We start from the raw sequence: 13669 nt of genomic DNA on the forward strand, positions 1-13669 counted from the left end.
GTTCTGGCGGTGCAGTCCCTGTTCAGATATATATTTTCCTTAAAGCCAATAGGTTTCAGATCTTTTAAAGAAATGGAAGGTACTGCAACTTAAAACTTCTTTGTTATGAAATATATTTTTGAATTTTTTTTTAAAGAAAAGGGTATCTGTTTACTCATGCTGATATAAGTTGCAGGAGTGAAGAATGCATTTCCTTAGCTCAAAATTAAGTGCATTCCATAAGCAAATTATTTAACTAGGATTTTGCTCAAAAAAGAATTCTGGAAGTTTTGCTAAAACATTGGTACCAGCATTGATGAATAAAGAAGAGAAACTTTTCATCCTGTCTTTTATAAGTAGTTAGATTGCTATTTCGAAGGCACTGCTAGTTTTACTGAATAACTGGCTACTTTTAGTTTGTCGTGGTTAAACCCCAACCAGCAACTAAGCACCACACAGCCTCTCACTCACTTTCCAGGACATAGTTTATTGAAAGAAGATTAACAAAAAAAATTCTCTTGCCCTCTGTGGCTTTTATGTTATATAATACATTTGGAGTTTTCAGCTAATTCTGTGCAACCATTGTCGTGGTTTCAGCCCAGCCAGTAACAAAGGACCACGCAGCCGCTCCCTCACTCCTCCCGCCCCCCTCCGGGGGGATGGGGAGGAGAATCAGAAAGGAGGAAAAAAAACCCCAAACAAACAAAAAAAACCAAAACAAAAACCGGAACCTCGAGGGTTGAGATAAGGACAATTTACTGGGACAACACAAGGAGAGAAGTTACAACAACGGTACTAATAAAAGAATATACAAAAGGAGTGATGCACAGTGCAACTGCTCACCACCCAGAACCCGACCCTCTGCCACTTCCCCCACCGAAAGCCAAGAAAGCCCCCCAGCCCGCTCCCCAGTTATATACTGAGCATGATGTCACATGGTATGGAATAGCTCCTTGGCTAGTTCAGGTCAGCTGTACTGGCTGTGCCCCCTCCCAGGTTCCTGTGAAAATTTACTCTATCCCAGCTGAACCCAGGACACCATTAATTGCATATATTATCAGAAGGTAATTTTAGTATTGTCACTTGCTCTGTTTTTAATAGATATAAAACTTACAGAATTCCCATTGTTTGTAGATTCTATTTTGGGGCCATGGGTCTTATTTAAATATTCAGCATAATTATCAGAGGTGTGAGGCACCTGTCAGCTTCACGAAAATTGAATTAAAGATGCTTTGACCCAGCATTCTTAGTCTCTGTCATAGTACTTCTTTCTTTGAACTAACAAGCAAAGTATATGAGGCATGTGTATCTTTTTTTCATAGACCTGAAGAGAAAATACACTTTATTCATAGATAATCTACCATCTGTAGAAATTCAGATGCAAGAATTTAGGTTTAGACTTTTTTGTAGTAGTAGAGGAGATTAAAGGAATGGACCAGTGCATTCTAGACCACTAGTTGGAAAAGGTAAGACGAAGAAGTAAGTGCTTGTACTGCAGTGGGGGGAGAAAAAAAGAAGGAAGAATTCTTTCCCTCACGCCTCTTTTACTTACAATAATTCTAATAGGGATGAATTATCTGCTAAAACATTCAGGGTTTTAATTGTGGCTGATGTGTTTTATATACTGTGTTGCTAGCAAGCTGCTCTAGTTGAAAATGGGTATTGTTCCTTAAACTTAAAAAAAAAAAAAAAAGGCAATTTTGAATACGAATCAAGAATTTCAGGGAGAAATAATGCATCATTAATCATTGATACTAATCTCTTCTTAATTTCCTGCCCTTGTTCAGTTTTCTTTTATATAAATAGGCACCTGTTTTTGATAACTAGTTTATGAAAGCATTTAATATAAGACTTGCACAAAAAGTAATTTTATTTCTTTTTCTTGCTCTTCTACTTCCTTAATTTTTAGCTTTTGGACTTCCTGGATCAACATCCTTTTTCATTTACCCCTTTGATTCAGAGGTCATTGGAGTTTGCTGTAAGCTATGTTTTCACAGAGGCTGGTGAAGGAGTTGTATTTGAGCGGTTTATTGTACAGTGCCTGAATCTTATTAAGATAATTGTAAAAAATTATGCTTACAAGCCATCCAAAAATATCGAAGGTAATGTTATTTACTAAAAAATTTTTTTATACCTTGAGTAACGTTTTTCTAGTTGATACCAAGAGTTAAAATCTTTTAAGACATTCTTTTGAAGCATTTAATGCTTCAATAGTTAGTAATGTATGCTTCTGTCTAAATTGATAATACTTATTTTGATGGTTAAAGTATTTATATATGGCCATTGACTTGCAAAAGTAATTTTAAATCCACGAGGAGTATGAATATCTTTTTGTAGATTGTTTTAGTTTTCACTGAACTAATTTTAAAAAGTACTGAGATATGGAATTTGATTCATTTTCATCATAGTTAGATATATCTTTCCCTTGAGAAAAGTTTGATAAAATGCTTGGTGTTTGTTGTAATTAACTAATACCAGTACTCTGAAATACAGAAACACAGTGAATTTGAAATGCAGTTGACTATCAAGCAGTTTATGTATCCTGTTTCTGTAGGACTGTGTTTTGTTCTGAATCTTCATACACTTATGTATGTATGGATGTGGAGGGTTGACCCTGGCTGGTCACCAGGTGCCCACCAAGCCACTCTATCACTCCCCCTCCTCAGCTGGGGGGGGGGCAGGGAGAGAGGAAAATATGACGAAAGGCTCCTGGGTCGAGATAAGGACAGGGACAGATCACTTGCCAGTTACTGTCACGGGCATAACAAACTCGACTTGGGAAAATTAACTTAATTTATTACAAATCAAATCAGAGTAGGATAATGAGAAATAAAACCAAATCTTAAAATGCCTTCCCCCCACCCCTCCCTTCTTCCTGGGCTCAACTTCACTCCTGATTTTCTCTACCTCCTTCCTCCCCCCCGAGCGGGGCAGGGGGATGGGGAATGGGGGTTGCAGTCAGTTCATCACACGTTGTCTCTGCTGCTCCTTCCTCCTCACACTCTTCCCCTGCTCCAGCATGGGGTCCCTCCCACAGGAGACAGTCCTCCACAAACTTCTCCAAGGTGAGTCCTTTCCATGGGGTACAATTCTTCACGAGCTGCTCCAGCATAGGTCCCTTCCATGGGGTGTGGTCCTTCAGGAATGGACTGCTCCAGCATGGGTCCCCCACAGGGTCACAAGTCCTGCCAGAAAACCTGCTCCAGCATGGGCTCCTCTCTTTCCATGGGTCTACAGGTCCTGCCAGGAGCCTGCTCCAGCAGAGCAGCTCCCAGAGGATCACAGCCTCCTTTGGGCATCCACCTGTTCCAGCGTGGAGTCCGCCACAGGCTGCAGGTGGATATCTGCTGCACCGTGGACCTCCATGGGCTGCAGGGGGACAGCCTGCCTCACCATGGTCTTAACCACGGGCTGCAGGGGAATCTCTGCTCCGGCGCCTGGAACACTTCTTCCCCTTCCTTCTTCACTGAACTTTGTGACTGCAGAGTTGTGTCTCTCACATATTCTCACTTCTCTCTTTGGCTGCAGCTTGTTGTGCATTTTTTTCTCCCTTCTTAAATATGTTATCACAGAGGCGCTACCACTGTTGTTGATTGGCTCGGCCTTGGCCAGTGGTGGCATCTGTCTTGGAGCCGGCTAGCATTGGCTCTGTCAGACATGTGGGAAGCTTCCAGCAGCTTCTCACAGAAGCCGCCCCTGTAGCCCCGCCAATACCCAAACCTTGCCACGCAAACCCAGTACAATGGATAATGAAAAATAGCTTTCCTTATATTTGAACTATATTTAAAAAAAAAAAAAAAAAATTAACTTCCACATTAGTTTGAAATTTGCCAATGACTAGATAATAATTAGCATTCTTTTTCTAAATTTTGTGAGGGAGTTTCATGAACATACCAGTATGTGTGTCAAAGATTACACAAACCTAGCTTTTAAAATTCTTCAAAATATTCATAAAAATAATTAAAAAATCATAAGATCATGTAGGTTGGAAAAGACCCTTAAGATCATCGAGTCCAACCGTTAACCTAACACTATCAAGTCTACCACTAAACCATGTCCCTAAGAACCACATCTACATGTCTTTTAAATATGTTCAGGGATGGTGACTCAACCACTTCCCTGGGCAGCCTGTTCCAATGTCTGACAACCCTCTCAGTAAAGAAATTTTTCCTAATATCCAACCTAAACCTCCCCTGCTGCAACTTGAGGCCATTTCCTCTTGTCCTATCACTTGTTACTTGGGAAAAGAGACCAGCACCCACCTCCCTACAACCCCCCTTCAGGTAGTTGTAGAGAGCGATAAGGTCTCCCATCAGCCTCCTTTTCTCCAGACTAAACAGCCCCAGCTCCCTCAGCCGCTCCTCATAAGACTTGTGCTCAAGACCATTCACCAGCTTCATTGTTGCTTTTTGCACGTGCAAAGAAGTTTAACACTGATGTATTTCAGTGTTATTCCATAATTTTATAATACATTAATGTTCTAAATCCACTGATTATTAACAGAAATTTCTACTTGCAAAAGTTCATAGTTGTGTTTGAGTTTTTGAAATAGAAATGTAGTCACTTAACAAAAAGAATAATAGCATATTCTAATAAAAGCTGTAGCACTTGATTTTTCCGAGAACTGGGTGATTAAAAAATTAAAATATAGAGAGAAATAATTTATTTTTCTTAATTTCTGACTGACATAGATTGTTTGTGTTGGTTGTATAGCATATGGTATTTGTTTTTATTTCTACTTTCTTTAACCAATGTTAACTCCTAAAAAAAACCCCCCAGTTATTTTTAAGATTATATTTGGATAAACTTTCTGAATAGGTATAAATGAAACTTTCTTTGAGTGCTGTGTGTTTATGAATTACCTTCTTCATAAAATTAGAAAACCACCAAAAGCAGCAGCTAAAAGTGTTTCTTTTTGTCTACGTAGTAACTGAAAAGCATTATAAATACTTCATGAAGCCCTATGAACCCTTCACTCCAATTTTGCTGTTAAAGAATTCTTTTAAAAGTAAATGAAATTAGTTTAACTTGCTTAAAAGAAGTACACTTGAAAGTCTGTTATGAAAGTCTGTCATGAAAATGTATTTTTTCTCTCTGAGGATTTCTTATCTATTGATTTCTTTCTAGTTTTGCTAGACTAGTGTTTGACCATTAAACCTTTTAATTGTAATTTGGTTTTTCCTATATTTTATTTCAGATAGCAGTCCTGAAACTCTTGAAGCATATAAGATAAAGACAGCGTTTTTCACATTTCCAACACTAATGGAAATATGTAGGAGATTAGTCACTCACTATTTTCTGCTGACAGAGGAAGAATTAACAATGTGGGAAGAAGACCCAGAAGGCTTCAGTAAGAAACGTGTTGTATGGTTGATTGCAGTTTATTTAGATATTGGCATAAGAGGTTTCATATCCACATTGCCTCTACAAATTGCCCATGCAGTATTGGCTGTTTTATTTTCTACAGTTTTGTTACATGGAGAAATATTCCCTCTGGAGATTGTTTTCACAACAAGAGATTTCCCAGTAGTCCATGATATTCACATATCTAAATACTCAACTTTATTTGAACCATAGTTGAAATAATACTTTATCTTTTTCTTTGTGAAATAATAGCTGTAGAAGAGACAGGAGGAGATTCTTGGAAGTACAGTCTCCGAGTAAGTGTTTCAATTTGAAATAAAACCATTTGACATTTCTGGATGCATTTCTTGATAGTCTTGTACCCAAGAGAGGTGATATTTGGTAGAAAGATAAGCTCATGCTTTTAAAAAAAATCTTTTATTAGAGAAATTTCATTAGAATTAATATAAATGAACTTTGTTCATTGATCAATGTTCAAACATTTTGAAATACACTGGAAACTATGCACTTCATGTTCTAGGAGGGAGGAAAAAGGAGTTTGCGTCAGTGTTTGTATCGTGTAGTATCAGATGGTTACTAAAACCAGTAGAAGTTGTCTCCTTTTTAAACTGATAATTGATATTATCACTAACGACTTTGTTAGTAGACATGATGAAGAAAGTTTGATGCATCTATATTAGCATTTTAGTTCAAATCAAAAGTATGCTGTTATAGTGAATCTCCCAATTATCCCTGCTATGGTTTGCTTTGCAAAGAGATCTCAAAGCTTATTTGCTGGGTTACTTTCAGATTAAAACTAAAAAACCCAACCCTGCGCATCTAGTGTGTTCCAAGTGCAAGTGGACCTTCAGTCCAGATGACTGAACTAGGGCTAATCCAAAAGGAAACTGAGATACCTACATTGTTCTTGTACCACAGAACTTGCTAATATAGATACAGCCACCAAAATCTTGCTAGTTAAGCATATTGTATAATATGAAATGGTTTTTCATATAATACTAAGACTAGCTTTGCTGCAGTATATTGCATTTTAAATTGTGGCCTTTGTTGTGAGGTATGCAGCACTTAGAAATTTTAACATGAAACACAATTTAATTGCCTTTATTTTGATAGATTCTAAACCAGATATTTTTCATTTTTCAGCCATGCACAGAAGTTCTTTTTATTGATATTTTCCATGAATATAATCAGACTCTTACCCCTGTGCTTTTAGAAATGGTTCACAGTCTACAAGGTAAGTTGTTTAAAAAATAAAGGAACTGTAAAATGTAGAATTCTGACATTCGCTTTTGTCAACTGTTAAACAATTTTATCTTGTGATATCTAATTTGATATAGTGTATTCACTCTATTTTTGAAAGGATGTGTTAATATTTTGAAATTATTTCTAAACCTATCATAAGGAGAATGCAGTGTGTATATAGGAAGAGGGAATCCTAACGATTCTTTCCTTTTTGTCATAACTATCTTGGATGACTGACAAAAACTGGGGCAATTCTACTTTCGTGAGGTTTCAGGCTTTCTTGAGAATGGTTGACAAGCTTAATAAATTCTGTAGGTTGTTTTTTACCAGGAACTTCCTGTTCAAATGTTTCAAGGCACTTTATGGTAATTCTGCCAAGTTTCTGCAAAAATCCTGGGAAAAAACCCTCCTTTTAAACAGAAAGTTCAAGTTATGCTGTCATTTTGGAGAGTCTAGAGGACTTTCCACATCTGAAGAATCTACTTTTAAAGTTTAGTGTTTTTCTGTATGAAGACTTAAGTCTTCATAGACAGAGGAATGATTCAGGGTTTTTTCACCCCCTGAGTTTTACAGTGGCCATGGAAGATAATGACTGGTAGCTGCCACTTAGTTTTCCCTGTCATTTCGGCTTAGGTTGTTTCCCCAGGTTGTATCATACCTGACTGTCATGGTTTTGGCCCAGCCGGTAACAAAGGACCACGCAGCCGCTCGCTCACTCCTCCCGCCCCCCTCCGGGGGGATGGGGGGGAGAATCAGAAAGGAGAAAAGGAAAAATAAAGGCTCACCACCCGGAACCCGACACTCCGCCACTTCCCCCACCAAAAGCAGAGAGACCCCCCCCCAGCCCGCTCCCCATTTATATACTGAGCATGATGTCACATGGTATGGAATAGCTCCTTGGCTAGTTCAGGTCAGCTGTCCCGGCTGTGCCCCCTCCCAGGTTCCTCTGAAAATTAACTCTATCCCAAATGAACCCAGGACATTATCCACCCCTTATTCTATACCATCTACATCATGCCCAGATCCTACATTTTCCAATTAATCACCACCACTTTCCTTGTCTTATTTTTTTATATATATATATATGTATATGGACACCCCCCCACACAAATAGTATTCCCTTAGTCGATGGGCTATCCCTCCAATGTGTCCATCAATTTTATTTATTTCATGACTTTGGGGCTCCATCTGTTTTAACAGTCCTTCAGGATAGGAGAGATGGTGTGAGGTGTTGGATTGTTGCATGCTGCCTCTGGAGCTGGCGGCTGGTGTATTTGGTGCAACCCACACCCTTGGTCTGCAGGTCGAAGAGGTTGATCTTGAGGAAATCGCTGGGCGCCAGTTCAAGTTCTATCACTGTTGCACTTGGCTCGGTTTCAAAAGTCCATCCTTCAGTCATTTGGGTAATTCTTACAGTAATACCCTTGATATGGCATATAGACACTATAGATACAATGACATACATTGGCAGGTTATTTAGCAGTTAACATAATTCAGCCCAATTCACTGGCTATTCTCTCCCAAAATCAAATCTCCCTGAGGTACACATCGAACTTCCCCATCCTTCTGCATCACCCACCAGGTGTACCCAGGTCCCTGAGCAAAAGCAATCCCTTGGATGGGTTTGTCTCTGCTTGAGGCAGGACTAACCCAGACTGTCTTCCCTAACATACTCTTCATGCGCACTACAGGGACTTTATCTCCTTCTACAGTATGTGGAAGTCTTGGTTGGGCAGGGCCAGCCCGATTGGCAGATCCTCTAGTATTAACCAACCAGGTGGCTTTTGCTAAATGTGTATCCCAATGTTTGAAAGTCCCACCCCCCCATTGCTCTCAATGTTGTTTTCAGCAGTCCATTGTATTGTTTGATTTTCCTGGAGGCCGGTGCGTGATAGGGGATGTGATATACCCACTCAATGCCATGTTCTTTGGCCCAGGTGTCTATGAGGTTGTTTCGGAAATGAGTCCCGTTGTCCGACTCGATTCTTTCTGGGGTGCCGTGTCGCCATAAAACTTTCTCTTCAAGGCCCAGGATAGTGTTCTGGGCAGTGGCGTGGGACACAGGATATGTTTCCAGCCATCCAGTGGTTGCTTCCACCATTGTAAGCACATGGCACTTGCCTTGGCGGGTTCGTGGGAGTGTGATATAGTCAATCTGCCAGGCCTCCCTATATTTATATTTCAGCCATCGCCCTCCATACCACAGGGGCTTCAGCCGCTTGCCTTGCTTAATTGCAGCACAGGTTTCACATTCATGGATAACCTGCGTGACAATGTCCATGGTCAAGTCCACCCCTCGATCACAAGCCCATCTATATGTTGCATCTCTTCCCTGATGGCCAGAGGTATCATGGGCCCACCAAGCCATAAATAGCTCACCCTTATGTTGCCAGTCCAGGTCCACCTGAGCCACTTCAGTCTTGGCAGCCTGATCCACCTGCTGGTTGTTTTGCTGTTCTTCAGTGGCCCGACTCTTGGGTATATGAGCATCTACATGACGTACTTTTACAACCAGATTCTCTAGCTGAACATCAATATCTTGCCACAGTGCGGCAGCCCAGATGGGTTTACCTCTGCGCTGCCAGTTGCTCTGCTTCCATTGCTGTAGCCACCCCCACAGGGCATTTGCCACCATCCATGAGTCAGTATAGATAGAGCACTGGCCACTTTTCTCTTTCAGCAATGTCTAAAGCTAGCTGGATGGCTTTCACCCCTGCAAACTGACTCGATTCACCTTCTCCTTCAGCAGTTTCTGCGACTTGTCATGTAGGACTCCATACAGCAGCCTTCCACCTCCGATGTTTTCCCACAATGCAACAGGACCCATCAGTGAACAGGGCATATTGCCTCTCTTTTTCTGGCAGTTTATTATACAGCGGGGCCTCTTCAGCACGTGCCACCTCCTCCTCTGGTGACATTCCAAAATCTTTGCCTTCTGGCCAGTCTGTGATCACTTCCAAAATTCCTGGGTGACTGGGGTTTCCTATGCGAGCTCGTTGTGTGATCAGTGCGGCCCACTTACTCCACGTGGCATCAGTTGCATGATGTGTAGAGGAGACCCTCCCTTTGAACATCCAGCCCAGCACTGGCAGTCAGGGTGCTAAGAGGAGCTGTGTTTCAGTACCAACTGCTTCTGAGGCAGATCCAACTCCTTCATATGCTGCCAATATCTCTTTTTCATTTGGAGTACAGTAAGCCTCGGATCCTTGATATCCCTGACTCCAAAACCCCAGGGGTCGGCCTTGGGCCTCCCCAGGTGCTTTCTGCCAGACTCTCCAGGTAGGGCCATTCTCCCCAGCTGCAGTATAGAGCACATTTTTAACATCTTGTACTGCTCAGAATGGCCCAAGGGCTACTGCATGAACAATCTCCCACTTAATTTGTTCAAAGGCTTGTTGTTGTTCAGGGCCCCATTTAAAATCGTTCTTCTTCTGGGTAACTTGGTAGAGAGGACTTACAATTTGACTGTAATTTGGAATATGCATTCTCCAAAACCCCATGACACCTAAGAAAGCCTGTGTTTCCTTCTTATTGCTCGGTGGGGACATAGCTGCTATTTTGTTGATCATATCCATAGGGATCTGACAACGCCCGTCTTGCCATTTTATTCCTAAACACTGGATCTCCTGTGCAGGTCCCTTGACTTGACTTTCTTTTATGTCAAAACCAGCCTTCAAAAGGATTTGGTTTATTTTCTTCCCTTTCTCAAAAACTTCTTCTGCTGTGTTGCCCCGTACGATGATGTCAGCAATGTACTGCAGGTGTTCTGGAGCTTCGCCTTTTTCCAGTGCAGCCTGGATCAGTCCATGGCAAATAGTGGGGCTGTGTTTCCACCCCTGGGGCAGTCGATTCCAGGTGTACTGGACGCCCCTCCAAGTGAAAGCAAACTGTGGCCTGCACTCCGCTGCCAAAGGGATTGAGAAAAATGCATTAGCAATGTCAATTGTGGCGTACCACTTAGCTGCCTTTGATTCCAGTTCATATTGAAGTTCTAACATATCTGGCACAGCAGTACTCAGCGGTGGCATGACTTCATTCAGCCCACGATAATCTACTGTTAGTCTCCACTCCCCATTAGATTTCTGCACGGGCCATATGGGACTATTAAAGGGTGAGTGAGTCTTGCTGATCACTCCTTGGCTCTCCAATTGGCAAATCAGCTTATGGATGGCGATCAGGGAGTCTCGGTTGGTGCGATATTACCGCCGGTGCACCGTCGTGGTAGCAATTGGCACCTGTTGTTCTTCAACCTTCAGCAACCCCACAACCGAAGGGTCTTCAGAGAGGCCGGGCAAGGCGGACAGCTGTTCAATCTCCTCCGTCTCCAATGCAGCTATACCAAAGGCCCAACGGTACCCTTTTGGGTCCTTGAAATACCCCCTCCTGAGATAATCTATGCCAAGGATGCACGGGGCCTCTGGGCCAGTCACAATGGGGTGTTTATGCCACTCATTCACGGTTAGACTCATTTCAGCTTCCAATACGGTTAGCTCTTGGGATCCCCCTGTCACACCAGAGATACAGATGGGTTCTGCCCCTTTATAACTTGATGGCATTAGGGTGCATTGTGCACCAGTGTCTACTAGAGCCTTATATTCCTGTGGGTCTGATGTGCCAGGCCATCGAATCCACACCGTCCAGTAGACCCGGTTGTCCCTCTCCTCCACCTGGCTGGAGGCAGGGCCCCTCTAATCCTGGTTAGAATATCCGTTACTCACTTTTCGCAAACGTGAATCAGAAGTCCCTTCAAGAGGATCAGAAATGAGATCGGTCCTTCTACTGCGTCTGGGGGACTGCTCACGGGAAACTGGAGCGGCATTTTTCCAAGAAGAATCCTCTTTTCTGGTTGCTTTTTCTCGCAACTCCTGTACCCATGCATCTAGGACTGAGGTAGGTTCTCCATCCCACTTCCTCATGTCCTCTCCATGGTCACGCAGGTAAAACCACAGGTTAGCCCGTCGTGTGTACTTTCTCTCTCCTCTCTCTTGGGCAGAGGAACGCTTACTCCTAATAGCTGCGATGCGGGCCTGTACAGGTGGGGAGGAGGACATATCCACTTTGAATTGCTGGAACTCTCGGGACAATTCCTCTACAGCCGAGACACAGGCCCGTAGGGAGGAAGAGAGACTTCCTTCGTATTGCCGGAGTTGGACAGCCAGTTTGTCCGCCGTTTGTCCATAGCCTTCTTTCCAGGACATTACTGCCAATGAGTTGGCATAGGTTGGTGGTGCACTTCATAGAAACTTCCACCACATTGGTTGTGTGCATTGGACTTCATCTGGATCTGTGGGTGACTGCCCATTTTCTGGATCATTATAAATCACCTCCAGCACGGCTAATTCCCTCAGGTACTGGATACCTCTCTCCATGGTGGTCCACTTGCCTTGGTGACATGTAACATCATCCTTGAAGGGGTATCTTTCCTTCACACCTGACAGAAGTCGCCTCCAGAGGCTGAGGACTTGTGTTTTTCTCCCAATCGTCTTGTCACTGCCCCCTTCCCCAGACAGAGATCCCAACTGCTTGGCTTCCTTACCCTCTAATTCCAAACTACTGGCCCCATTATCCCAGCATCGGAGCAGCCAGGTAACAATGTGCTCACCTGGGTGGCGGCCAAAGTCTTTTCGCATGTCGCGCAACTCAGGGATAGAGATCGGGTGATTATTTCGGGTTCTGCCTCTTCCTCCTGTTCTCGTGATGACCCTGCTTCACTTTCATCTCTCACTAAGCGAACTGATTTCTTTGTGTGTTTCTTTTTCCGTACAGGGGCGACTGATACTGGCACAGGTTGGTTCTCTGGTTTAGCTGCAGTACCTGTCGCCGGGGTCGGGGTAGCCACGGTGCCTGTTGCCCTGTTTTCCCCCTTTTCCCCCTGAGGGTGCTGCCTAATATCAAGCAGTGTTTGGTAGATACTGGCCAGGGCCCAGCACAGTGCAGTGAGTTGTGCGTCTCTGGAATAGCCACAGCATTTTCCTTTCAAATATTCTACCACTTCATGAGGGTTCTGTAGTTGTTCGGGAGTGAACTTCCAAGCCACTGGAGGTGAGAAGTTCTCCAGATACCTGCCCATATCCTCCCACATGCCGTGCCACCCATGAATATCCAGCCTTGGGGCAGATACCACCTCTGGGTGGTATTCTTAAAAAACCTTTTTGTAGCCCTAAACAAGACCTGAAACATATTCAGGAGGCATAGCACTAACAGCATGCTGGCTTGCGCATCCCAACGATATTCAAAATTCTCAAAAGCTGTTGTAATTAGCCGGAAGGAGAGAAGGGAGGCGAAGGGACGGGGGGAAGTATCCCCCCCTAACTTTCCCATGGATTGGGTGCAATTACCAATAAAATCCGATAGAAGGTGCCCGAAGTATGGAAATGATATCACTGCCTCATACAGATACCAGCTTAACCTCATGACCAGTGATGTAATCATTTCATAAGTCGACATTGTCCAGTACAGCAAAATAATAATCCCAATCACTCTCCCAGAGGTGAGAAACGTAACTACAGGCAATACATAGAGCATATAAGAACTTACAAAATGCCACCATGTAAACAAATGAACCAAGATTGTGACTAGCATCTATTTATCTAATATAAGAAATGCGTATGACAAATTTGTTTCAACACGCTCTGGCCAGATCTATCGTTATCTCAACCCTTCCTGCCCCACGTTGGGCGCCAAAAAGGACTGTCGTGGTTTCAGCCCAGCCGGTAACAAAGGACCACGCAGCCGCTCGCTCACTCCTCCCGCTCCCCCTCCGGGGGGATGGGGAGGAGAATCAGAAAGGAGAAAAGGGAAAAAAAACAGAACCTCGAGGGTTGAGATAAGGACAATTTACTGGGACAACACAAAAAGAGAAGCTACAACAACAACGGTACTAATAAAAGAATATACAAAAAGAGTGATGCACAGTGCAACTGCTCACCACCCAGAACCTGACCCTCTGCCACTTCCCCCACTGAAAGCCGAGAGAGCTCCCCCCCGGCCCTCTCCCCATTTATATACTGAGCATGATGTCACATGGTATGGAATAGCCCCTTGGCTAGTTCAGGTCAGCTGTACTGGCTGTGCCCCCTCCCAG

At 43.2% G+C, this 13669-nt stretch overlaps 1 protein-coding gene across 1 annotated transcript in view; it reads left to right on the forward strand.

The window, feature by feature from the left end:
• Positions 1–13669, forward strand: part of LOC128136185 (importin-11-like) — a 180027-nt gene that overhangs the window by 72861 nt on the left and 93497 nt on the right. The window contains exons 10-13 of the mRNA XM_052775369.1: positions 1889–2081; positions 5177–5329; positions 5596–5639; positions 6487–6577. Coding sequence (XP_052631329.1) covers positions 1889–2081; positions 5177–5329; positions 5596–5639; positions 6487–6577 — 481 coding nt within the window. The remainder of the gene's footprint in view (positions 1–1888; positions 2082–5176; positions 5330–5595; positions 5640–6486; positions 6578–13669) is intronic.

Source organism: Harpia harpyja, chromosome W (assembly GCF_026419915.1).
Source record: "Harpia harpyja isolate bHarHar1 chromosome W, bHarHar1 primary haplotype, whole genome shotgun sequence".
Taxonomy (NCBI): Eukaryota; Metazoa; Chordata; class Aves; order Accipitriformes; family Accipitridae; genus Harpia; species Harpia harpyja.